We start from the raw sequence: 24,557 nt of genomic DNA, 5'->3' as shown, positions 1-24,557 counted from the left end.
TCAGATTTGGAGTTCCATCTATGCCCACCCCACCCTGCTCCTCCTACAGTCATTTTCCTTTCACGAAATGACACCTCTGTGCAAGCGAAACCCTTGAAATCATCTCACCCTCTCACTTTCACTCCCTGCACAAGTCCTTTGAACTTCAGCTTGAAAATAAATTGTGAAAGTGTGCACTGCCACTGCGGCCACACTCCCTGCAATCTAAGCCACCTGTTACTCTCAGCTGGCTTATTGCCATAGTCTCCTATCTGCCCTCCTGCTCCACTAGCCCCTATCTCATATTCAACACAGCAGCTGGAGGGATCTTAAAAAAAAAAAAAAGATGTGATTATTTCAAAAGTTTGCATATGGTAAGAATTCCAAATAGTCTACAAGAACAAACTGAGTCTCCTTTCCATGTGTTTGACTCTTCCATCTGCTGTCTTCTCTCCTCAGAGGTGACTCTGGATTCAGCTTCTTCTGCAGACTTGTAGAGACACTGTGGGCATGACTCTATGCATTTGTGAATGATTTGTTTAAAATGTAAATGAGACTTTGTCCCTTCCTTGATAAAAACCTTTTGATGGTTCCCCAGCAAAGTGAGACTAAAATCCAAATTCCGTCGCGAGGCTATAGGACCGCGCTTGTGGCACCCGGCCACCCTCTGCTTCCTCAGCTGGCCTTCACCCTCACTCTGCTCCAATCGTGCTGGCCCCCGCCTTGCTTTCCTTCCACTCTCAGGATTTGCGCCCTGGCTGGTCCCTCATCTCAGCACGCTCTTGCAGCCTATGTGAACTTGCAGGCTGTCTAAAGGCCACTGTCCTGACTTCTCAACACCCCATCCCCCATAAATAGAGTGCATATGCTCTATTTGTAACATCACAAAATGCGATTATTTATTTTCTCCAGTCGGCCTGGTTTCTTTGGTCACCACAATTGGTGCCCAGCACAGAACTGGAAATGGCACTAATAATAATGATTTTAAAAGGAGAAATACTATCATTCAGGTCGTCGCTGTGCCAAATACCGATGTTTATTAACTCATTTGATTCTCATAACCATTGTAGAGTTAGCTAGCATCCACATTTAAGAAACAAGGAAATTGAAGCAAGAAATGTTATACACAACTACTAGCGTGTGAATACGCAGTACTTTAATCGCAGAGTGAATGAGCGAATCGATGAATGGTCCTGAGAGGCGAGTGGAAGGAGAAGTAGAGGGAGGCGGGCGGAGCCTAGGTTGCAGGAACCAATGGGCACGCAGCTGTGGGGCAGCCGGCTCCGCCCAGGCCGCGCGGAGGCCGCAGGGAGTTGTAGTCCCTCGCGCGCCTGGCCACGTCACGGCCTTGAAACCCTAAGTCCTCTCCTGAGTTTCTGGAACGCTCCGTATTTCCGAACCTCTAGGTCGGTTCCCTTGCCTCCAGGCCTATTATTCCTTCCTCCCTCTCTTTCTGACGCGTCCCGGCGTAGTCTCCCGGTTCCGCCGCCCGGCATGCCCCCCCAGGCCCGGAGTCCGCTTGGTAGCACCCTCTACGTTCATTCCCCGCCCCGCGCCCCTTTTCCCTTCGGTGTGGCCTCCCAGCCCCGCCCCCTGAGGTGGTTTCTTTCACGTCCTCTCAGCCCCTCCCCTTCGTGCGCGTGCGGCCCACGGCCCCGTCCAATTGCCGAGTTCCCCGCCCCACACACCCTTTCCCTGGCGCCCCCCGGCCCCGTTTGGTACGCCCCGGCCACGCCCCCTCGCGGACGCGGTTGGTACGCGCCGCGCTCCCCTGCTAGCCGCAGTGGTTCGGCCGCGGCGACCCCTCTCCGGAGGCGCGTCCCCTGCGCTTGGTACAGCCCGGCCCGTCTCCCCCGGAGTCGCGCGCCCGTGCCCCTCAGTCGGCGCAGCCCGCAGCCCCCCGTGCGGCCCGTGGCAGCCCCCCAGCCCGCTCGGCCCGCGCCCGCCATGGTCCGTCCGCGCCGCGCCCCGCACCGCTCCGGCGCTGGGGGCCCCCTCGGGGGTCGAGGCCGCCCCCTGCGGCCCCTCACGGCGCGCGCCGCCCGCTCGCGCTCCTGGCCGGCCAGCCCTCGGGGCCCGCAGCCGCCGCGGATCCGGGCTCGCTCGGCCCCTCCCATGGTGAGCCCCCCGCCCTTTTTCCAGAGCTTTCCACGGCCCCGCCCCCGCCGGCCCCTCCCCCGGGCTGGCGTCTTTGTCCCCGGTTCCCACCCCCTCGGGGGTTTCTCCGGTGACCCGAAGGGTGGTCCCGCTTGGGACCCGCTTCCCCCGTGAAACCCCCCGGGTGGTACGCGCCGGGCGCTCCCCTTTGTTTCGCGTTCGGGATGGGGTGGCGGGGGTGGGGTACGGGGGCGGCAAGGGCTCAAATTACTGCTGACTCCGCGGCCTGATTTGAACGCTGGGTGGGGGGCGGGCGGACGGTCGGCGTGTACTGTTGTTTTTCCAATTGGAAAGTTGCTCTCTCTCCGCGCAGGGAAGCTGGAGATGGGGGAGGGGCGGGGGGCGATGGCGGCGAGGGGCCCCGCGTCTCGCACTCGGGCGCCCGGCGCCCAGGTGTTGCCCCCGGGGGCGTTCTGCAGGGCGCCCGTGGCGTGTGCGCCCGGGGTTCGTTTGCGCGCTTGCCCAGGTGTGGGATGTCCCCATTGATCGCGGCAAGCCCAGATCTTGAACATAAGCACAGCTTCGCAGGGACGCTAAATTAGACATGCTTCCGCAGACCCACAACCTGTACATACTTTTCAAAAATCTTCGTAAGGTTTTTGCGGGGCGGTAAATCCACACATCCCGAAGTTAAAAAACACGCACAGCTAAACCGTGACACGTTTGCTCCGATGCGCCGTCTACCCTAACCTGGGGCTAATTAATAAACAGCCTGCCTCACCGTTGTACGTGGCGGGGACCTGTGGCAGCTGCACTCGATGTTAGAGTCAGATGCCCGGACTCTGAACACCTCTCTGCTCTTAAACATCACCCTTCACTCCACTGCTTCCTAGTTTCTTAGCATTCATGTCCTCTTGTTCACAAGCGTCTCCTGGGTCCTTAAACGTGCGTCTTAAGGCTTTCATCTTTTTTCCAAGTACTAAATAGGCTTCCTATGCAGTGACTAGCAAAACACATGTGGGAGGCACAGCCAGGTTTTACATACATACCTGTCCAGATGTGAGACCTCCTTTTAGGATTGCGTTTAGGTGTAGTCCTTAAACGTGACCCTCCACCTTGATGCTCATCCTGCATTCGGTGAGACCTGGGCTTAAGCTTCCCTGATCTTCACCCCCCAGATTAAAACGTGGTCAGCCTGATGGCTAGAAATACGACAGTTTAAACAGGTGTCCCTGGTGCTCACATTACCCGGGTCCTTAAAGTGCGTTTGTCTGGATCCCAAAGGTTTCTACAGTTGTGTGATCTAACTAGTTTCTTGGATGTTATGAGCTCCTGCTGTGGTGCCTATGCACCCAGTGCTCGGACAGTCTTATTTACATCTCAGGAACACGCACCACCATGTTCTTAGAGTGGGAAGCTCTCTGCCTTTCTTCCTGATCTCACTGGATTGTCCGAATCCCAGCACCACCTGCCCACATGGAGAGCACGCTTGCTCAGATTTCTTTGCCTTTTAAGCTCTTGCGAAATACAGTTTTTCCTGTCTCATATTCTGGGGCAGAAGACACCTATGTGCTTTATAGGAAATTTGGAAAAAACACTCATTAGTAGTAAGATGAAAAGTAATAACCACTTTTATTTTTTTTGGCTGCTTGGAGGCACCTACTAGAGAGGTTTTCAAGAGTTTCCTGCTGCCCCGCTGTCCAAAATTCTCCCTTGTTTGTTTTGAGATGTTTTTGTTTAAAGATGACTGGATAGTGCTCCACGAGTAGGATGTGCCCTGCTTGGCTTTGTTCTGCCAACATTCTGGTGTTTTGCAGATGCTTTCAAGACACTGTTTGGGAGACCCTCCGTTTGTTGTCTGGTTGCCGGTTCCCAGAGGGTTCTGTTCTCTGTGCTTCCGGTCACTTCCTCTCGCCTCCCCAGGGTCAGCCTGAAGTGGCTGCAGCCTGGGCGGCGTGAGGGAGGGCTGGAGCCCGCCTGGTGGGAGCCAAGGGAGAGCCTGGATTTTCTCTCCAGAGCCGGGAGAACTGAAGAGTTCTGTGCTTGGGCGGGATGGGGCAAGCTGGTGTGCCAGACAGACAGAGCCCGTCTGGCTGTGCATCGTGGGGTGTTCTGATGCAGCTCCAGAGCCCCAGAGAACTGCTTATGAGGCGCATGTCAATAGAGGGACCCAAAATTGATGATCCTGGGAGGATGAGTGGGGCGCATCTCTTGAAGGGGAGGGCATGTCAGGCCAGGTCAGAGCCTGGACCGAGCAAAGGCTGAAGGGGCAGCACCTGGTTGCTTTCAGGGCCCAGCGTTTAGGGGACAGGCAGGCTGCAGGCAGGGCACGGCCAGAAATGGATGTGGGGGCCACCCAGTCTGGGTCTCGGCTCTGGAAGGAAGGGTTTGGAGACGGCCCGGGGCGGGTTGCTGCAGGGGGCCTGGGGTCTGGAGGTTGGGGTGTCCCTTCTGGGGTGGGTGGGGGGCAGCTCCTCAGTCACCTCCCCCTCTCCGCAGCAAGGTGCTCGGGTCTTCGGGGCCCTGGGCCCCATCGGGCCCTCCTCGCCCGGACTTGCCCTCGGGGGCCTGGCCGTCGGCGAGCACCGGCTCAGCAACAAGCTGCTAGCCTGGAGCGGCGTCCTGGAGTGGCAGGAGGTGAGCGCCCGCGGCTGGCGTCCTGGGAGTCTGCGGGGTGGGGGCTGATTCGGGGGTCCTGCAGGTGGGCGGCCGGGCCGTGTCCAGAGATCCCTCTGCCCCCGCCACAGAAGCGCAGACCCTACTCGGACTCCACTGCGAAGCTGAAGCGGGCCCTCCCCTGCCAGGCCTACGTGAACCAGGGCGAGAACCTGTGAGTGCAGGTGGGCGGCGGGGGCGGGGGTAGGCGTGGGCGGCAGGGGTGCGGCCCTGACCCTCTCCTCCCGCAGGGAGACTGACCAGTGGCCGCAGAAGCTGATCATGCAATTGATCCCGCAGCAGCTGCTGGTGAGACCCCACCCTCGCCCTCCCACCCTCGCCCTCCTGCCCTGGCCGCGAGCACCTGCCCAGCCCTGACCCTGCTGCCCCCATGTCACCCCCAGACCACCCTGGGCCCCCTGTTCCGCAACTCCCAGCTGGCGCAGTTCCACTTCACCAACAGAGACTGTGACTCCCTCAAGGGGCTCTGCCGGGTCATGGGCAACGGCTTCGTGAGTGGGGCAGGGGTGCTGGGGGCGGGCAGGGACAGAGGCCCCGGAATCACCGTGGTGACCAAGTGGTAGGCAGAGCTCTGCTGGGACGATCGAGGCGGGTGGCAGGGTCCTGGGAGACCTCCGGGGGCATCCCCCGTCCCTGTGAACCGGGGTCTCACTGCTTACAGGGGACAGCAGAGGAACCCAGCTCCCTGCCAGGCCAGGCTGGGGTGGGCACGAGCAAGGAGCAAAGGGAGGGGCCTGGGCCAGCCCTCTGGGGAGCCAGGAGCTTGTTGGGGCCACAGCCCCTGGTGGGGACCTGGAAGTGGGGGTGACGGGGAAGAGCTGGAGCAGGGAATAGTCTTCGTTTTCGGTCCCCTGCGGGGAGCCAGGGCGTTTGTGTAAAACCGAGGCCGTGGTCTGAGTGTAGTGAGTGCTCAGTAAACTTGAGCTGGTGAGGTTGTTAAGAGTCAGGGTTCAGACACAGCTGGCGTGGCCCCGTTTCTAGCAGCTGCCCAAGGGGAGCTGCCTGGAGGACTCTGCCCTGGGGTCCGTCCAGTCCTCAGTCCCCTTTGGGACAGCCTGCCTCCCGGCTGCGGTCTTCAGGGGGCGCTGTGCAGCCCTCTCCTCCTTGGGATTGTAACAGGTGCGGGGTCTCTCTCCTGCCTGGTCACCCGTGTTCAGCACTGTTTTACTGTGAAAGCGCTTGCTCCACTCGGTGGGGACGGGGACGCCTGTGGGGCTCAGGTTCTCCTGTAGTCCCACGATGGAGGCAGTAGCTTATCATGCAACAAGCGTTTATGTGGCACTTGCTGTGTGCAGTTGTTATGCTGTTGTACAGATGGGGAAACTGCAGTGCAGAGGTGACTTGCCTTGGGTCAAAGCTAGGAGGAGGCAGAGCTGGGTCTGCTCGCAGGCTGTGGTCTGGAGTCTCCCCCAGGCGTGGTGGCCTCTGTCCGCTGGGCCTCGGCTCCCAGGACAGGACCGGCCTGGGGTGGGGGACGGGGCATGGGAGATGGAGCCCTCTCAGGACCCTCACACCTCCCATGTGGGGCCCTGACCTGTAGGGGGGACACAGAGTTGCAGGTTCTCAGGATGCGGTGGCCCTGGGTCACTTGGAAGGTTTCTGTCCCTTGATGGCCTCCCCTCCCGCAGGCGGGCTGCATGCTCTTCCCGCACATCTCTCCGTGCGAGGTGCGTGTGCTCATGCTCCTGTACTCGTCCAAGAAGAAGATTTTCATGGGCCTCATCCCTTACGACCAGAGTGGCTTCGTCAATGCCATCCGGCAGGTCATCACCACCCGGAAACAGGTGTGCCCCGGGGCGGCTGCTCACCCTGAGGCTCTGCAGGGCCTGTAGGGTGCGGGGAGCCAGATGGGCTCACGGGCACAGCAATCTGGCGGAGCAGGGTGCGTGCGCGCACCCTGACTCACACCTCACCAGCGGTTCACAGTGTCCCCTTCAACCGAAAGTGTCCCAGCTGAGGCCATGGGGGCAGCAGGGCTGTGCCATCGCTGGGGAGTCCTCTAGGCTTGTGGGCAGCCTGGAAACACAAGCCCAGCAGGGGTCCGAGGAGGGGCTGGGCCCTGAGGCAGCCTCCAGGTTCTCAGGCTCCTCTGGCCAGCCCAGGGCACCAGCCCACCTGTCTTCCCACAGGCAGTGGGACCTGGCGGTGTGGCCGGCCCGGTCCAGATCGTCAACAACAAGTTCCTGGCCTGGAGCGGAGTCATGGAGTGGCAGGAGGTGAGGCCGGGGGACTTTGGGACCGGTGCTTTGTCATTGACCCAGGGCGCCTCCCACTCCTGATCTTTCCCCCTTTCCCCCCAAAAGCCCAGGCCTGAGCCGCACAGCCGGTCTAAGCGGTGGCTACCCTCGCACATCTATGTGAACCAAGGGGAGATCCTGTGAGTGGCGGGCAGGGGGCGGGGCTGGCTGGCGGGGGCGGGGCTGGCGGGAGCCCCGCCTCCTGACCCGGGGGCGCGTCCCTGCAGGAGGACCGAGCAGTGGCCGCGGAAGCTGTACATGCAGCTCATCCCGCAGCAACTCCTGGTGAGCGGGGAGGGGCGCCTGCCTCCACCCCCGGGGGCGGGGGCACTGCCTTTCCGTACATGGAGGAGGGTGGGGTGCTGCAGGCCTGGCTTCAAGGGGTCACAGCCGCTGCCGGGCGGGGGCCTTATGGAGCCGCCCCCCGGGCCCCACAGACCACGCTGGTGCCGCTCTTCCGGAACTCCCGCCTGGTACAGTTCCACTTCACCAAGGACCTGGAGACGCTGAAGAGCCTGTGCCGGATCATGGACAACGGCTTTGTGAGTGGGTTGGGGCGCGCGCGGGACTGACGACCCCCCAGACGGCAGCTCGGTGAGCAGAACGTGAAAGGAGGCGGAGTGAAGTTTCCCCCAGAACCGGCCGTGCGGAAGCGTGCGGTGCTCTGCGCCTGGACACCACTTGTCCTGACCCGGTTCACAGATGGGGAAAGAGGCTCAGAGGTCGTGCCCGCACGTGCTGGGCCTCGGGCCTGCTGCGCTGTCTAGGTTACGAGCCCCGTGTCCTCTGCCTTCCCTGGAATGGGGTCTGTCTGCCTCCCTCCAGCCTGCGCTCTTAAACCCCCGGCGCTCATCTGCTGGGCGTCTCGATTGGTTCGTCTGGTCTTTAGGCCTCAGTCTTTCTGTCAGGGAAGTGAGGGGGTCCAGCTTCTGGGCTCCTGAAGCCACAGCTGTCTGTGCCCTCTTTTGGGTGTTTGCTGTACCAGTCCCAGCTGTCCCCAGCTCTGCTTATTAGCATTTCTAAATTAGTTGAAGGCCTTATAGCTGTGCCTTCGTGCTTTTCGATGAGCTGGTTGTGTATGCCTTTTGTTGTAAAGTGAAGTCGCTCTGTTGTGTGTCCGGCTCTTTGCGACCCCGTGGACTGTAGCCTACCAGGCTCCTCCTCTGTGGGATTCTCCAGGCAAGAGTACTGGAGTGGGTTGCCATTTCCTTCTCCAGGGATCTTCCCAATCCAGGGATCGAACCCGGGTCTCCCGCATTGGAGGCAGACGCTTTAACCTCTGAGCCACCAGGGAAAGAAGAGTTTAAAAGCACAGTCTCCCTACGTGAGACCCCCCCCTCCCCCGCAGGCGCTCAGTTCTGGTGGGTGCTGGGAGGGCCGGCCCCCATGGTGGCACACAGCCCCTTCTGGGGGCCCGCAGGGCCTTAAACTCTCAGTCTGGGAGACAGGGACAGTGACCCTGGGCCTGCAGAGGGCAAGGGTCCAGTGAGATGGGTCATGAGGCGCCTGGTGCCTGTGGGTGCAGTGATGCTGACGCACCACGTGGTGGGTCACCCGCTGCCCCGCCTTTCTGCCCTCAGCTGCCTCTAGGGTTTCCCCAGTGGAGGCGGCCCTGGGGCCCCACCGTCTCCTAACGCGGGGTGGCTTGTGTACAGTGCTGTCCGTCTCGGCTGTGGCTGGTCCTGGGCGCTTGTCCGGCCAGTGTGGGGGTCACAGGATCACCAGAGCGTGCTGGGAGGACCCTCAGGCAGGCATTTCTGGCTTCTGTCTTGGGTCCCCTCGTGGGAATGGTGACAGGGCTGGAGATGGCCCAGAGTGCTCTGTCCTCTGGACGTGGCCCCTGGGCTCTCGACAGGAGGAGCGCATGCTGAGGGCCAGCCGTGACTGCGCTCTGCACCCCCAGGCTGGCTGCGTGCACTTTTCCTACAAGGCCTCCTGCGAGATCCGCGTGCTCATGCTCCTGTACTCCTCGGAGAAGAAGATCTTCATCGGCCTCATTCCTCACGACCAGAGCAACTTCGTCAATGGCATCCGGCGCGTCATCGCTAACCAGCAGCAGGTCCTGCAGCGGAACCTGGAGCAGGAGCAGCAGCAGCGAGGGGTGAGGGCCCCCTTCGCACGCCCCTTCTCCCCACCACGCCCCCAGCCCCGGCCTGTGGCTGACTCCTCCCTGCTGTCCTTCCCCACAGATGGGGGGGTAGTGGGCCCCCCCGGGGCCGGGCCTCTCCAGGAGTCACAGACGAGGCCCCTGCAAAGACTGGTGAGTGGCAGCTGGCCGAGGGCAGGAGGGCCCCATGGACACGCCTGCAGTTGGGAGGTGGTATGATCCTGGTCTCCAGGAGACCAGAGAGGGAGAGGCCCGCCCACCCCGCTGAACCCCTTGGAGGCTTCCGGCCTGGGGTGGGGGTGTGGGGGAGCCCCCACCCAGTCCCTCCCTCTCTGCCCCCCCCAGGTCAGATGCTTCTGAGCAGGGGCCCCTGGGGACTGTGCCTGCCCGGCAAGATGGAGGACCACATCCTGAGATGTCTCGGAGGACAGTTCCCCCTCCCCCCATACGTTTCCCCAATAAAGTCTTTTAAAAGCCCTCCGGCCACTTGGCTCTGTTCAGACCCCTGGCTCTGGAGAGGCTGGGCCCCTCTCACCTGAGCCAGGAGAGGATGACACCATGTATGGAGCTGCCAAGTCTTCCAGGGTTTTTCCTGTAGCTGCTCCCAGGCTGCCCTCCGTGCCCTGTGGCTTCCACAGACTTCACTAGCTGGAAGCAGACACAAGGCAGGGCCAGGCAGGTTCCAGCTGCTGCCACCATAAACCTCTCCAACCCACGAGAGGCAGGAGCCCCCAAGGTGGGCAGAGTCCCCAGTAGCGCCTTCTGGGACCCTGGGCCCAGCAGATCTGTGCTGCTGGCCTGGTTGGCTGAGCCACCCTTCTCCCCAGCAAAATGCTGGCCAAGCGTTAGGAAAAATAGCATTTATTGTGGGGAGGGGCGAGGGCCAGGCAGCACAGGGCGGCTCAGCCCTCTGAGAACTGACGGTACAGCCGCTCCAGCTGCGGCGCCACGTGAAGCCGAAACGGGATCTCCAGGATGGCCGCGAAGCCTTCGGCCAGCGTCGGGGCCTCGAACTGCTTCCTGGCGACAGAGGGTGCGGGCTGGAGGCGAGGACCAACCTTGGGGCTCAACACGATGTCCCTCCACCTCACCCTGCGGACCCCACCTGTAGCCATAAATGACGATGTCTGACACGGGCACGTGGCAGGAGTCTGTCATCTCCCGGAACTGCTGGGGCAGAGGTGGGGCCGGTGAGGCCAGGGCGTGGTGGGGGCGGGGGCTGCGCGGCTTGGGCTGCTAGCTCACCCGGTTGTTGTGGCGCGCCTGCTCCACGGTGGCAGCGAAGAGGAAGCAGCGGCAGGGCACGCCCGCGTCCCGGGCACACCTGATGTACCTTGGGGAGGGGAGGGATGGGGAGGGCGGGGGCTTGGTAAAGGGCCTGGGGCCGCCGTCCAGGGGCCTTCCCTGCGACCTCGGTACCTGGCCCGGCTCTGGACGTCGGGGTTTGTGTTGTCGATCACGACCGGTTTCCTCTGCTTCAGGGCTGCCTCACACGCGGTCACACAGCGCTGCCATGAGCCCAGAGTGTCCTGGAGACCCAGAGAGGGATCAGGGATGGGGCCTGGGAGACCCAGGGGGACAGGGACCCAGACCCGGTGAGGGGACACTGAGGCCAAGTAACAGTCTGAAAGGACAGCTGTCCCGGGAGCGGAGACCAAGAAGACAGCTCTTGTGGGGTCAGGTGGCGATGAAGACCCATGTCCTACCCTGTTCACGTGGACGTATCCAGCTGACACAAGATGCTCCCGGAGGAAGGTGGACTTTCCGGCTGTGAAGGGCACAGGGTGAGTGGGGCCTGAGGAGTCCGAGAGGGGATGGGGCTTCTGGGGGTCAGGGAGCCTCACCCCCAGGAAATCCCACGGCGACGATCACCTCCGGGTCTGAGCTTAAGAGGGAGCTGGACTCTGGGAGGCAGAGAGGCCCAGAGCAGGCGACGCTCCTCTGGGAGGGACAGACAAGATGAGACAGACCTCACCCCATCCCTGTGCGCCCCCCACCCTGACCCCTGCACCACCCTGCAGGCCTCACCGGGTCAAAGGCTGGGAGCTCGAAGCGGGCCGCGGGCCACTTGAGAAAGAACTCCTCTGGTGTGCTGAAGGGCAGGCCCAGGTTCAGGGCGAACTGCCGGGGAGGGCACAAGTCAGGTGGGGTGGGGTGGGGTAGGGTGGGGGCTGGCTCTCTGGGGCGGGACGGGGTGGGGCACTCACCAGGCGGTCTGCACAGGAGAAGTCTTTCTTCTTGCGCCCAGGGGCCCAGTTGGCTGGGCGTCCCGCTGCATCTGGAACACGGAGCCCCATCTCCACCAGCATCCTTGGGGGCGGCCGGCCCTCATCAGGGCCCAGCACCCACCCACCTCCGCAGCCTCAGGCCCTTACCTCCCACAAAGATGCTGTCCCCGATGGAGATGGGCACGCCCTCGTTGGCCTGGGCAGGGACGGGGACACACGAGAGGCAGTAAGGAACCCACGCCCACATCTGTCGCACGAACAGGTCCCGACGAACAGGTCCCGCCGGGAGGTCCGCTCGGTCGGTGCCCCACACTAGGCCTGACCTCTATCCTTAGACCTCAGCCACTTCTCACCCGCTTCACCGTCTGTTCACAAGCGGCCGCCAGAGGGCGCCCGCTCCCACCTGGCGCGGCTCCGGACCTCGCACTCGCCCCCTCCCTGCTCGGCGGTAGCCACACAGGCCTCTTCCCTGCCCGCGAACACAGCGGACTCCATCTACCGCAAGATCCTCGCAGTTGCCATTACTCTGCTCTTTCCTTAGATGACACACGGCTCCCTCACTCACCACCTTTAGCCTGTACTCAATCAACACCCGGCCGTACCCTCACTGTTTACATATCCATCAACACACTTATCCTCCGCGCCCTCCCTAGTCCGGGAGCACCCGGGCGCAGGCAGGTCTGTCTTGCCCACTGATACGTTCACCTCAAGAAGCTTGGTTTGTTCTGAAGAACAAACCCATGAATGAATCCACCAGTGATTTCTCTCTGAACCACTCTGGTTTTCCGAGTTGAAAAGCACTGGCCTCACCCACCAGCGCTAGGACGTGATAGCAATGAAACTGCGGCGGCCAGGTCTGGGGAGGGGGTGACAGGGACGGTCATGGAGCAGAGACCCAGAGTGGGCAGGCGGGCGGGGAGCCCTGGGAGTGGGGGCTCACCCGCTCCTGCAGGTGGTCCCACATGCCGCTCACCGGCTTCCGGTACATGCCTGCGTGCGTGGCCACCAGCGCCTGTGGGCGGGGCAGGGGTCAGACACCGCCCTTGACTCTCGCTCCGACACCCGGAGTCCGTCAAGGGCACCTGAGCCCCAAGGACACTACGCCAACCCTCACCAAGGCGAGTGCCACTTACAGTTCGTCTGTCAGCATAACCACCCCCGAGGCGCCCACCCACCCTCCAGCTGGCTCGCCACGCAACACCTTCTCCCCGGGTCTCCTTCCTCCTCCCCGGCTCACCGCGCTATCTCTGGCCCCCGTCTCAGCCTCTCTGTTCCTCTACATAGTCCTTCAGCCTCCCATGAAACCATACCTGAAAGGGGACCCCCAGCTTCTCCACCACAGCCTCCACCTTGGCTTTGAACTCCTCCGCTCGCAGCTTTCCGCGTCCGATGCCCATCTGGTTGGTGAAGATCACCAGCTGCATAGGAGATGGGGTGACACCTGGGCCCTTCCTCATCAGGCCCGGGCCCGCCTTGTGAGCCGGCCCCGACGGGACACACACCTTGTAACCCTCGGCGGCCAGTTCCCGGAGCTTCCGCGGAATCTCTAGGTACAAGATCCTAGGGCGGGTGAGGAAGCGCCAAGGTGACCTGGGGCCTGGATGCGCCTCACCACCCCCTCCTGCCTCCAATCACCTCCAGTCACTGGGGCTAGTGGGAAAGACCTTCCCAGAACGTGTGGTGATGAGGGTCCCGTCCAGATCAAAACCAGCCACCTGGTGTCAGCCAGAAAAAAGAGAAGCACCGTTACACCCCTGGTCCACCTCGCTCGCAGGCTGGTTCGCATCAATTCTGCAAGCTGGGACTATGACCGCCCGCCCCTTACAGATGCGGAAACCCAGTCACACCGGGTCTACCCATCTTATGTAAAGGCAAAGATGTCACCCGGACAGCAGAGAGTGAAATCTCTACCACCTCCCCTTCCTCCTGAGCCCCTCAGTATTTCAATCTTTAAAATGGGTTTTGTACCCCACCATGGGGTACCTCCTTCCATGGCCTATTTTCACTTCGGGGGACTAATAACCATGAAAATCCAAACAGGAGCTAAGTTTTGTTTGGATGTTAACTGGACTGTGCTAGAGCTCCCTCAGTCTTCAGCTTGGGCCTCACCTTGCCCCGGGGCTTCACACCAGGTGCTGTGAACACCAGCAGCTTCTCAAAGGTCTCCCAGCCAGGGGATGACTTCCTTATCCGCTTTTTCTGCTGCTCAACATTCTCCTCTTCTCCCTCTCGGGTCACAGGAGGGGTGCCGGGTGGAGTGTCTGGCTGGGATTCTGAAGTGAGGGCCTCTTCCCAGCGCAGGGTCAGCGGGTGGAGGCCATTGACCAAATACAGTGTGTCCCCCACCCGCAGACAGCCCTCCAAACCCGGTCTCAGCTCCTGGATCCCGGCAGTTGAGGGGTTAACTCCCAGCTGTAGAGAGAGAGGGGGTAACGAGTTGGCCCCACCCCCGGCAACCTCCTCCAATCAAATAACCAGGGAAAGGACTCGACGTTCTCCACCAGCCAATCAGACCCTTGAGCCACGCCTCTGCACCATGTACCGCCAATCAGGCTCTGGGAAGATTAGCAGCTTCCAGTCTTACCCAATTTAAACAGGGATGGATGTTTACCGGATTGCAGTGGGCCACACCTGTTTCCCTCCCAGAGTCTGGTTTTCCCAATTGGGCCCGTTCCTCGCTGGGTGACGATTCTCCGTACCCTCCATCACCACCCCCAGGCCTGCTGCCTCGTTAAGGAATCGGTACCTGTTTCACTGCCACCGTCCGAGTCTCAGGATCAGCGACCAGCTCCACTGAAGATTGAAGGGGAGGAGTCAGGATCTGAATCCTTGGGTGACTGCTTCCCTCCTTACTGGGAGCACGCCCCGCTTCAAACCACAGGATGGGGCCAGAGCACCCATTCGGCAGGAGGAAGCAGTTTATTTTCTAAGTAGGATTGGCTCGCTCCTTGACATGCAGGAGCCAGATAAAGGCCTTACAATTGCCTGGGATACTAGTCCTCGCCTAGGGACACGGCAGGTATTTTTCTGTGTAGAAATGGCTTCTTGACAAGATGCAGATTCCGGGCTTGGACCGCTACCACCCATCTCTGCTTAACAATATGTACTTTTCTCCACAGAACCGGCTCTCTACTTAACAAGGGTCGTGGTCTCATTCAAGTCTTCGCGGCAGCTTGTGAGTATCCTTCTCTGCCCAGTGACAAGTGTTTCGGGATGGACTCCATCCGCTCCCGTCCAAGGTGTCTGGCTAAATCCAGGTCAAGCATACACTTTTTCTTTCTGTGGTCTCCAGAGGGGGCACCTACCAACTCCGGCACTGGCCGCACCACGCAGTTCCGCACGGTGGCCAAGCATATCCCCTCCTGTCTATCTCCAACTGCCTACGTTCCCGCTCCTTAAGCACGCCACACCACCAGGTCCAGCTCAGGCCCCGCCCCGCCTACCCTGGTTTCGGGAGCACTTCCGGTCGGTAACCTGCGTCAAGGGTCCCCGGCCCAGGACCAGAGCTTGCCCACCTGGGGGCAGGAAAATGGGAGGCGCTCCCCCAGCGGGGCTCTCCAGCCACAGGCGACCCTGGGCCTCCACCCTGGCCATTCTGGGAGTCGGCCTAAGGGAAAATAGGGAAACAGGTTTGAGTGGCAGCCCTCAGTTGCTACAGGAAGTCCCGCCTCCTCCCGCCCTTTCCACTAGGAATTCCCTTCTTCCGCTAAAGGTTCCGGAAGTCCCACCCACTCGTCGGCCTCGGGATAGCTCGGTTTCCCAGGCGACGACGCGCCACTCTACCTCCGGGAGCCTGGACCCCAGCTTTCCAGGGCAAAGACTGAAAAATTCGCGCTCTCGCCTCGGCCCCACGCTCACCCCTGCCCACCGCTTGGTTCACTCGCCACTTCCGACCGGGGAGGTCTTGCCGGAGGCGCTGTGCCTGCGACTCGGCTGGCTGCTGTCTCTCCGCCCACGGAAATGACTCTTCCTACCGAAGTGGGCGGGGCATTGGCGCAGCTGCGGCATAAGCCCCGCCCCCTCAGGCCCAGGCACCCTGCGGCCCCTCTGCAGCTCTGACCTTCGTCTCCCCTGCTGCAGTATGAGTCTCAGGCCAGTAGCGGGGAGTGGATTCCATGCTCACAGATTTTCCGCTTTCCTCGTTGAAGTCTAATGTTTCGTTTCTTTTGCCGGAGATGGTTACAGCGGGAGGAAGTTCTTTTTAAGGTTATTGTCAGTTGACAAACTCCGCCGGGACACCAATGCTGCAGTTTTCTCATCTAGTGTGAGGATAATCGTTTCCACTTTGTGGGGTTACAAGGAAGATTGAGTTAGTACATGCAAATAATTTGTAAAGGTGTCTAGGTAATGGTTTACCCTGTTGAAGTCGTGTCTGTTGTTAGCATTCCATCGGTGGTGATCTGACGAGAGACGGGGATTCCGCGTTTGCATCCTCAGACCAGAAGCCACTTGTTCTTTTACCTCCAGGTGTCTTACATTAGTCCGAAACCTCCCGGCCTCAGCTGGGGGTTCCTGGCTTTTCTTGGGCACTATGTGGGCTCAGCGGAGAAGGCAATGGCACCCCACTCCAGTACTCTTGCCTGGAAAATCCCATCGATGGAGGAGCCTGGTGGGCTGCCGTCTATGGGGGTCTCACAAAAGCGATTTAGCAGCAGCAGCAGCAGAATGTGGGCTCAAGAGGATCGACTCAAAACTTCTCATTCCGAAATTTACAGCCCTGAAGATTGGGATCCCAGGATCACACAGGAATGGAATCTTTTCTTTCACCCTATGTGTCTACCTTTTCTTGTCTGTAAAATGGGGACGAGTCCAATTCCCAACTTTGCATTGAGAAGCAATAAGACTTGTTCATTTGGCTTCGAAAAATGTTGATTGAATACCCAGAACACACTTTATATTCATTTGTCAGAGGTAAAACTCTTTAATCTCAGAGCACCCCTCCCAACCCCCGATCCCCACCCCCGACTCTCTCCCCAACACCAGGGCCGGAGAGTGAGGCCCCCTGCCCCCCACCTTGGGTGGACGAGGGCCCTTTAAGGCACCTGTGGGGGTAGGGGGAGAGGGGCAGGAGCTGGTAACGTCCTGGATGCAAGGACGGGTTTGATTGGCAGGCAGTTGTGGGATGTAACCAATGAGAGGGTGTCAGACGCAAGAACCGGATCAGGCCCTCCCTGAGGGGGCCAGAGGGACAATTGTCGGGACCTCGGCGAAAATCAGCCATAGCCCCAGTAGTGTAAATTTAACGCCACAGGCCAATCCTGGGCACATGAGGAGTTGGCTACGCCCCCAGGAGGCTTAAGCCAATCAAGTGGGGAACTCAAGAAGGGTGGCTGAGTCTCTCGGGAGATTGGTCAAGCCCTTTACAGTGTTCAAGTCAATCAAATGAAGGAGCTGTCCATTCGCTATGCTGAAGGGGAGGACGATTACCCAAATCTGGAGTTTGACTCTCTGGAATGGAGCCAACGCCTTGCGAATTAGCCACGCCCCGGCCGCGGAGCGAGCCAATTCCTTACTTGAAAAAAATATGTCGCTGGGCAGAGAGCAGACAGACCCAATCCGGAAACTGGATAGGCCCCGCTCAGCGGCGCGGGAGTTGCCGTGGGATGGATGGAAGGGTGGCGGGAATCTGCATGGACTGGTCAATCCTGGCGGCCCGGGGGGGTGGGAGGCCGGTCCCGGATCTGACTCGGATTGGCGGGCTCCGGGGGCGGGGCAGGGGTGTAGTGCAGGGTTGGGACGGACGCCGGGCCAGGAAGCTCCTTGGGCCTCAGTATTTCCGCTTCAGCTTCTGGAAGTCGCTGGTGTTGAGCCGTGGCCGCGGCAGGTCCCCGAAGACCTGAGTGTCCTCGGTCTCCCGCAGCACCAGTGCGCGCATGCTCGCCGCGATACGGTCCAGGTCCGGCGAGGAGGGCTGCGGGAACGGCGACATGGACGGGGTCAGAGCCTGCACCCCAGGGATTCAGGTCCTCTCCTAGCACTTTGCCCCTGGGACGCCTACGGCCAGGCAGGCCCTTCATCTGTCCTGCTCCATTTCGGGCTCTGCTACCCAACTCAAGGCGCCACCTCCTCCAGGAAGCCTTCCTGCCACTCTCCTCCCCGCATTCTCAGCCTGGTCCTTTGTGCACGCACAGCAGCCTGTCTCACCGCCATCCTTCCGGAGTGGAAGTGCTGCCTGGGTGCTGACCATCAAGGCTGTGTGCACCCAGGCTCATGTTTGAGGACCTGGTTTCGGACTCAGTCATGTTCTAATCAGGCTTCTGCCAGCCACTAGGTGTCAACAGGGATTTTATCTCCCTAGATTTCTGTCTCCCCTCTGAAAAATGGGGCAGATAGCAGGGTGTGGGCTAATCACCACAGTGATTGCTAAAGAAAGCTGAACAACCACGTCACCAGGGCTGTAGAGAAAGGAACCGTCTCCTGTCAGTCTCCACCAGGGAGGGGTCCTCATTCTACCTGCAGCCCCAGCACCCAGTGCTACCTCCCTGCGGGCCCCTGATGCCCAGCAGAATGAGAGAGGCCACAGACAGAAGGCAGACTCAGGCCCTCTTGGAGGCCCAGGACCCAGCACTCAGGCCTCAGAGGTTCAGTTAATTATGTTCCCACCAACAAGCAAGGACGGCAAAAGCCAGTAAACCCTGCCAGTCTGTAAAGGAGAACGCTGAGTGTCATAGGGAGGGGGAAGCACAGGACCCAATCCCAGCTGAGTCTCAGGAAGTCACGTGTACCCTCAGTGCCTCGGCTTCCCTTCTGCTTCAGAGCTTTAGTGATGGGCAATGAGGACCCACCCAGGAATCCGTGTAGGATGGTGTGGGAGGGATGGAGGACAAGGGAGGTGGCACAGATTCCAGGAGGGGCCAGGAATATGAGGGGTGGGGGCGGAAAGCAATCTGACCCCGCTGAGCCTCGGTTTCCCATCTGGAGGGGACACCAAAACACCTGGGCCCTGCCCAGATCAGGTATTCTACTAACAGAGCTGTTTTGGGAAGGGGAGGCCGCTCTCTCTCTACAAGGCTATGATGTAGTTAAAAGCTGCAGGGCTCTGGCCTGAGAACCAGCCTTGCGAGGAGGAGGGGCAGATCAATCCTGGGAAACATGGCATCCATGTCTGAGGGCTTCCTGGAGGAGACGCCTCTGAGCCCTTCCCCACACCCTCCTCCCCACCTCCCCCACTTGCCCCTCACCGGCCCATTCTCCTCATCGGACGACCGAGCTTCTGTCCTCTTCTCCTTGAAGGCCCAGACAGGCACGGACACGGGCAGGGACTTGGCGTACTGCTGTGTGGGCAGGGCTGAGGCCGGGGGCACCGAGTAAGCTGGGGGGCCAGCGGGAGTCTCCTCGCTCAGGCTGCCATCTGGGAGAGAGTGTGGACTCCAGCCTCTGTCCCCGCCTTGACCCCAGCCCCCCTCACCCCCCACTCCGGCGGCGGGGACAGCCTGCAACACTCACCGTCCGTGCTCTCGGGGTCTGACTCACAGAAGGGGGGTAGGTCCTGAGGCGTGGTGTCCTCATCCATCACAAAGAGGCCTGTGGGTGGCGTCAGAGCGCTCTGGACTGCGGCCACCGCCACCGTCTCCTCGTCCCCTGCACTGGCCAGGCCCTTGAAAACCTCGGGCCTCTCATACCTTTCCCCTGGTTATCTGGCTGGTCTTCGGCAGAAATAAATCTAGTTTCTGTCTATCTGGTATCTCCCTGGGTGAAAACAACTGGTTGGATGAACACAAAATCTGTAAGATTCATTTGGGATGAACTGACTCAAAATACAGGCTGAGAGAAAGATGAGATGATTATGATCCCTGTTTGACAGCCAGGACCCGATGGTGCAGAGAGATGAACTTACTTGCCCTTAGTCTCTCCTCTAATAAGGATCTGAACCTAGGTCACCTGGCTTCACAGCCTGAGCCCTTAACCCCATGGGTTTGTCCAGCAACAGTGAGAAAGTCAGCCGTTAGTAGTAACAGTAACAAGTGAGTGACTACTTAGTTGAGCCCTCCACCCACCCACCACTGGAGAACTCCTACTCACTCTTCAAAACCCTAATGTTACAGTCCACTCTCTGGAAAGCATCCAAGCTCTTGTTTCCCCCACTGCAGCCACTTGCACCCTCAGTTGTTGCTTGTACTCCTGACCCTCCTTAACTCCTGTCTCTGCTCTCACAGGCATTAGGCAGCCCAAGTTTGCAAACAAGTCCTGTCCTACTCATGCTCCCAGCTCAGAAGGTTCCCTCCCCGCCTGCCCCACGTCCTCCACAGGGCACTGCTTCATGTCAGGACTCTTAATTCCTTGGCCAAACCTGCAGTACCTAGAGAAAAGGCCCTGAGTTGGCTTTCTCTGTGCCCAGCACCTCCCAGCAGAGCTGGTCCCAGGAAATGATGAAAGGAAACCGAGGCTCAGGGAGGAGAAATGACTCGCTCAAGGTCACAGTGAGTCACAGGCCAGCCCACAGGACAACAAGCTGCACCTCCCGGGAAAGCCCACTGAGGAGGCAACACCAAGAGCCACCCGGCCCTGCCGCCTCACCTCCATTGTCGCTGACGCCCAGTCGCTCCCCAGAGGTCTCCGTCTCTGTGGCTTCATCCTCATCCTCCTCATCTTCCTCCCTGGCAAGGGCAGGCCGGGGTGGGCTTCGCGCGGGGCTGGGCGGCTGCGGTGCTGGCGGGGGCACGGGGGGGCGGGCTGCAGCGGCTGCCCGGTGGGCCAGGGCGATGTCGTGGAGGCAGCGGCGGGCGGCCTCGGCCAGGGCCCCTCGGCCGTGGGCCGCGTAGGCGCAGGGGCCCGGGCGGGGTGGCGGGGGTGGCGCAGCCGTCAGCAGCACCAGCTCCGTGCCCGTCCGGGCCCGGAAGCGCTCGGCGGCCCCCACCACGGCCTCCCACAGCTCCTCGGGCCGCCCCGACGCCATCCGCGCCCTGAGGGGCAGAGCAGGACAGAGGAGGCTGAGGCCCAGCAGACTTCACTGACCACCCAGCCCCATGTGTCCACCAGGCCCTGGACTCCACGCCCAGCCCTGCTTGCCACCTGATCCCAGCTGAGCTCCTCATCCCCCCCACCCAACCCCCGCCCTCCGTTTCTGCAGGATTTCTTTCCATCCAGGCCTCCGGGCCCTGTTCTGGGCCCTCGGCTCATCCTCACGCTGTCCTCTCAGCCCCTGACTCTCCTCTTAGCCATGCCCTGTCCAGTACAGAAGCCATCAGCCACACGTGACTAGGGAGCGCTTGAGATGTAACTAATCCACAGTGAGACGCGCCGAGAGGGTGAAACCCACACCAGCCCGGCAAGGCTTACTGAGCACAGAAAGGCAGGATGGAAACTATCTCATTAGCAAGGTGAAGCTGAAGAAATGTTGAAATGATGACGTTTATTTATGCTGGCTAAATAAAATAAGAGGGTAAAAGTGAATCTCATCTGTTTTCTTTCTACTTTTTTAATGTGGCTCATAGAAAACGTGAAGTTATACACATAGCTCAGATCATATTTCTGATGGACTATGCTGCCCTGCACCATGGCCCCAGCCTCCAGTCCAGTAGGCACCCAGGCCCCGGGCTCGGGGGGGGGTCCTTTCCCCCCCGGAGCTGACCCTGCTCCAGCATCCCCTGGACAAGGTCACAGTCCCTCAGCCCAGTACCGGAAGGCCCACCCCGGCGTCACATACTTCCAGACTCCTGAGGCCCAAGGCCTTCAGTCTAGGTGAACCACCCCCACCCCACCTGGACCACCTGTTCTGTGTGTCCTTGCCACTCCTGCACCCACCCCTAGCTCAGGGTGGCCCTTCCCCATCCACAGGCTCCTGCAATGTCTGAATGATCCCCATTCTAGCCCAGATCCCTCTGGGAGCACCGCTTGGATGGATCCTCATCCATTTCCCCAACCAGTGTGGGAGGCCCTTGAGGGCAGGCCTGTCGGATTCACCTCTGAGACACCAGCCTTGCCTGGCACATGGCAGGTCTCAGAAAGCTGGAGCTGAGCAGAAAATGGGATGCCGGCTGCTTTCTGCGCCCAGGCTCCGCCCACAACGTCCTTGCACTTCCAGCAGGTCCTCTGAAAGTCTCCCCTGATCCCTCAAGATGACTCAGATGCCTCCCCTCGACCCACAATGCCCTCAGCTACCTGCATTACAAGCTCTGCATCACACGAGCTTGTGACAGCTGTACCTCTGGCTGCTTCCTCCATCAGACTATAAGCCACTCGAGGTCAGGGATCTGTGTCCCCAGGACAGGTTTGCCCTAAGTAGATGACCTGCTTGGATGCATCTTCTTACAAGTGGAGAACAGGGAACCAGGAGCCTGACTTCCCGCCCTGACTGCTGTGACCTCGGACCTCTGAATGGCCTTCTCTGAGCCTCACTGTCCTCTCCCTGTAAACCAGTGGTTGAGCCAGGGCTGCTGGGCAGCTGAGGAGCCTCCCCAAATAGGCAGCAGGCTCCCCATCACCGGAGGGATTCAAGCAGGGCTGTGATCTAGCCCTCCAGGGTCGCAGAAGTTAGATTTCAATTCGCATCCTCTTTGGGACTTATGAACAGAGAGGCCGGAGTTTGCTGAGCACCTGCTCCCTGCAGGGACTCTGCACCAGTCACGATCCCTCCTACCTGACCTACAAAGGTGGGAGCCGTTACCTCACAAATGAGACAGTCAAAGCTCACAGAGTACAAAGCCCTTGCCAGAGGCCACATGCAGTGAAAGCACAACCATTGCCAGTCTGGACAGTCCCTGGAGCAAGTTTATACCGCACCTCCCACGGGCCAGGCAGGGACCTGAGTGTGTCATCCAGTCTCATCCCACCCTCTCACCACCCCTATGAGGGTGGAGCTACGATCATCCCACTTTACAGTTGCAAACTGAGGCCAGGGGAGACTCAGTGTCTTGACCGAGATGGAGGGCTGGGACCTGGATTGGTCATCCTGGATCCAGAACCTGTTCTTAATGCTAAATGCCACCCTGCCTATCTTATGAGGAAAGATTTATGACTTCGTAGTCCAGAAGGGAAAAGTGAGGCTCAGAAGCTTAAGGCACTGGCCAGAGGGCACACAGCTAGAAAGGGCAGAAGTGAGGTGAAACTGTGGTCTGCTTGACAGACTCCAAAGCCCAACCGAACTGGGCGGTACCCAGGGTCTCACAGCCACTCCTTGGGTCCCACTTGATGGGGGAAACTGAGGCTCAGGGCAGGAAAGTGAGTGGCCCAAGGTCGCACAGCCTGGTAATGCCAGACCAGGGGGCTCTTCCTTGGGACACCAAGGTATGGTTCCTCTCCTAGAGATCTGAGAGCAGATCAAACTCCGAGAGCCTAGGAATACCTGGAAAGAGTCAAATGGGAGTGAGCGGGTCATGAGAGACCAACATATACCTTAAAGAGGAGGAGAGCAACTTACGCAGACCCCTCTGCCAAAGCTTGGGGGTCTTGGGGGGGTCTCCGGCATTGGTTACCTAAAAGGAGAGTAGCCAAGCCAAGTACCTCCCCCCAGGAGAGTTTCCCACCCCTTCAGGTTCCAGAGGAAGTCCTGTTATCTTCCACGGAGCTGATAGATGGAAGACCCCCTCTCCCGCCAAACAGAAGTATTTAAGATTAGGGAAGAGTCGGACACGACTGAGCGACTGAACTGAACTGAAGATTAGGGAAAGAGAGAGGTGAGACATGTGCCCCATAGGAGGAAGGGACAGGTAAGGCGACTGGCTTTTTAGGACGAGGTGGGGGGTGAGGTGAGGAAAGCGACTCCAGGAAGAGATGAGGAAAGAGGAAAAGTCCCCCACGGAATGAGGGATGCTAGCATGCCAGCGAAGTCCCCCCCCATCACCTGTCAAATTGGAAGTAAACCCCTTCCCCTCCCCAAGGTGGGAGGAACTCGGGGATGCTCCCTGTGGCCGGGGGCAGATGAATGTCTGGGGTCTTTCTCTACCGCTCACAGAACTCGACACTTGGTCCGGGGGCTCAGGTAAAGACCCACTTCTCTAGGAAGCACACAGGAAATCCCGCCCAGGTGGGGGCCAGGACCGGAAGTCCCGCCTTTGGACGGGTGAGGGGCGCCCCGCGGCCTCACCGAGTAACCCCCCGACCCTGTGGACATGGTCCACGCCTAAGTCAAGAATCCTACTGTGTCTGGAGACCGGAGAATAAGGCTGTCCAAGCTTTGCCTAGGGTCAGGCACAACGGTTCCCGCGGCCGACACCTTGCCAGAGCTCAGCGTGAGGTCACTGGGCGATCTCTGCCCTTTGATCAACGCAGGCTATACCCTTCCCAAGAGCGGCTCGCCCACCCAGCGCCCCTCTCCTCCGGACTGCCAAATCCTCCCCACACCGCGGTTCACAACGCCGCCTCCACTCACGTGCCCGTAGCCAGCATGGCCGGCCCGGCACCGTCACCGCCCTCAAAAGACATGGCGGTACCTTACGTCACTTCCGCGTCTTTGGCCCGCCTCCACTTTGCACACTCCGCCTCCCTAACCCCAGACGCCGGAGACCAACATGGCGGCAAGGGTGATTCGCCGCATCCCAGTGGGGCATTGGCGACGGCGGTGTACATAAGAAAGATGGTGAAAGAGAGGCTTCAACTTTCTCAGACACAAACCCACATTTCGATTTGTCCCCGCCAAAACATGGGGGAAATGCTACATGCACACTCAGGACTACAGTGTACTAACTCAAGCGAGCTAACGTCCCTCACACACTAATAACCTCTTCCACAGAAGTAGTGGAAAGCAATGTCCATTAATGACATGGCAACCAGCCAGACATCGTTTGTGCAAAACATACATAGACTCTCCAGCCTATCCCCCTTCAGCACCAAGACTGGCAAAGAGCCAACATGGCAGCCTCTCTTGCTTCAGTTTGCCCAGTTTCAATATGGCGTCTCAGGCCGCTTTCGACGGTGACTCAGGAACTCATCTGGGACTGCTCCGTTCCCGGGGAAACTGACGGTTTCATCCCTTTAACACGAGTCCTTCAGGGCCTCTTGTGATGCACAGCTTCTCTCACCTTTTCTTTTATCCGTTTCTTCCAGGACCCTGCTTTCGCGCCCCGCAGGGAGATGGGACTGCCCTGCATTAACATGGCCTCAGCTCGCCGGCCTTGGCCGTGCCCTCGAGCAAAATGGCATCCTTTTGGCTTCGATGCCAGCATGCAATATGGAGAAAAAACTAGCCCTCTAGGAGCCAGCTTGATCGAGGGGGTGGAGCTCCTGGACCCGCCCCCTTGTTTACTTCGTGGGCAGGAATGTAGTACTGCGCCTGCGCACTGGCCGCTCCGCCTC

The 24,557-nt window shown here is 59.9% G+C and overlaps 3 protein-coding genes across 8 annotated transcripts; 1 reads left to right on the top strand and 2 right to left on the bottom strand.

Moving 5' to 3' along the window:
• The first annotated feature begins 1,716 nt into the window (after positions 1 to 1,716).
• On the top strand, positions 1,717 to 9,573 carry PTOV1 (PTOV1 extended AT-hook containing adaptor protein). Its single transcript, XM_088830912.1, has 13 exons — positions 1,717 to 2,097; positions 4,576 to 4,713; positions 4,824 to 4,906; positions 4,983 to 5,040; positions 5,136 to 5,243; positions 6,381 to 6,536; positions 6,882 to 6,968; positions 7,056 to 7,129; positions 7,217 to 7,274; positions 7,427 to 7,531; positions 8,893 to 9,090; positions 9,179 to 9,249; positions 9,442 to 9,573. Exons 1-12 carry the CDS (start codon positions 1,927 to 1,929, stop codon positions 9,188 to 9,190), a joined length of 1,248 nt encoding a protein of 415 aa, XP_088687038.1. The 5' UTR covers positions 1,717 to 1,926; the 3' UTR covers positions 9,191 to 9,249; positions 9,442 to 9,573.
• Positions 9,574 to 9,941: 368 nt separating this feature from the next.
• On the bottom strand, positions 9,942 to 15,316 carry PNKP (polynucleotide kinase 3'-phosphatase). 3 transcript variants are annotated; one of them, XM_055411555.2, is made up of 17 exons: positions 15,183 to 15,316; positions 14,768 to 14,931; positions 14,071 to 14,117; positions 13,434 to 13,736; positions 12,960 to 13,039; positions 12,827 to 12,884; positions 12,635 to 12,742; positions 12,265 to 12,336; positions 11,472 to 11,520; positions 11,304 to 11,374; positions 11,125 to 11,217; positions 10,941 to 11,037; positions 10,803 to 10,864; positions 10,516 to 10,625; positions 10,342 to 10,429; positions 10,202 to 10,263; positions 9,942 to 10,116 (listed from the first exon to the last, which is right to left on the bottom strand). In XM_055411555.2, exons 2-17 carry the CDS (start codon positions 14,916 to 14,918, stop codon positions 9,999 to 10,001), a joined length of 1,569 nt encoding a protein of 522 aa, XP_055267530.2. In that variant the 5' UTR covers positions 14,919 to 14,931; positions 15,183 to 15,316; the 3' UTR covers positions 9,942 to 9,998. The 3 variants fall into 3 exon arrangements, with proteins under 3 accessions (XP_055267530.2, XP_088687036.1, XP_088687037.1); XM_088830910.1 differs by having other exon boundaries at positions 12,298 to 12,336; XM_088830911.1 differs by lacking the exon at positions 10,202 to 10,263 and having other exon boundaries at positions 10,062 to 10,201.
• A 982-nt stretch (positions 15,317 to 16,298) lies between these two features.
• Positions 16,299 to 24,432, bottom strand: AKT1S1 (AKT1 substrate 1). 4 transcript variants are annotated; one of them, XM_055411558.2, is made up of 5 exons: positions 23,635 to 23,702; positions 19,842 to 20,227; positions 18,771 to 18,848; positions 18,506 to 18,675; positions 16,299 to 17,235 (listed from the first exon to the last, which is right to left on the bottom strand). In XM_055411558.2, exons 1-5 carry the CDS (start codon positions 23,685 to 23,687, stop codon positions 17,092 to 17,094), a joined length of 831 nt encoding a protein of 276 aa, XP_055267533.1. In that variant the 5' UTR covers positions 23,688 to 23,702; the 3' UTR covers positions 16,299 to 17,091. The 4 variants fall into 4 exon arrangements, with proteins under 4 accessions (XP_055267533.1, XP_055267534.1, XP_088687039.1 ...); XM_055411559.2 differs by lacking the exon at positions 23,635 to 23,702 and adding an exon at positions 24,284 to 24,432 and having other exon boundaries at positions 16,300 to 17,235; XM_088830913.1 differs by lacking the exon at positions 23,635 to 23,702 and adding an exon at positions 23,566 to 23,589 and having other exon boundaries at positions 16,300 to 17,235.
• Between the last annotated feature and the right edge of the window lie 125 nt (positions 24,433 to 24,557).

This window comes from Moschus berezovskii, chromosome 22, assembly GCF_049115385.1.
Source record: "Moschus berezovskii isolate FMDL1 chromosome 22, NW_MosBer_1.0, whole genome shotgun sequence".
Lineage (NCBI taxonomy): Eukaryota > Metazoa > Chordata > Mammalia > Artiodactyla > Moschidae > Moschus > Moschus berezovskii.
Note: the sequence above shows the minus strand (reverse complement) of the source record. Positions and strands in the feature narration are given on the sequence as shown.

Bases quoted from the DNA above. Each gene is read 5' to 3' on its own strand.
- PTOV1 (XM_088830912.1), top strand. From the start codon at position 1,927: ATGGTCCGTCCGCGCCGCGCCCCGCACCGCTCCGGCGCTGGGGGCCCC. The intron at 2,098-4,575 runs GTGAGCCCCCCG...CCCTCTCCGCAG, and splicing joins CTCGCTCGGCCCCTCCCATG to CAAGGTGCTCGGGTCTTCGG. The intron at 5,244-6,380 runs GTGAGTGGGGCA...CCCCTCCCGCAG, and splicing joins GGGTCATGGGCAACGGCTTC to GCGGGCTGCATGCTCTTCCC.
- PNKP (XM_055411555.2), bottom strand. From the start codon at position 14,918: ATGGCCAGGGTGGAGGCCCAGGGTCGCCTGTGGCTGGAGAGCCCCGCT. The intron at 12,743-12,826 runs GTGTGTGTCCCG...TCTCCTATGCAG, and splicing joins TGGCCGCCGAGGGTTACAAG to CTGGTGATCTTCACCAACCA. The intron at 10,264-10,341 runs GTGAGCTAGCAG...CTGCCCCAGCAG, and splicing joins AGGCGCGCCACAACAACCGG to TTCCGGGAGATGACAGACTC.
- AKT1S1 (XM_055411558.2), bottom strand. From the start codon at position 23,687: ATGTCTTTTGAGGGCGGTGACGGTGCCGGGCCGGCCATGCTGGCTACG. The intron at 18,849-19,841 runs GTGAGGCGGCAG...CGCCACCCACAG, and splicing joins GGGCGTCAGCGACAATGGAG to GCCTCTTTGTGATGGATGAG. The intron at 18,676-18,770 runs GTGAGTGTTGCA...ACTCTCTCCCAG, and splicing joins AGACCCCGAGAGCACGGACG to ATGGCAGCCTGAGCGAGGAG.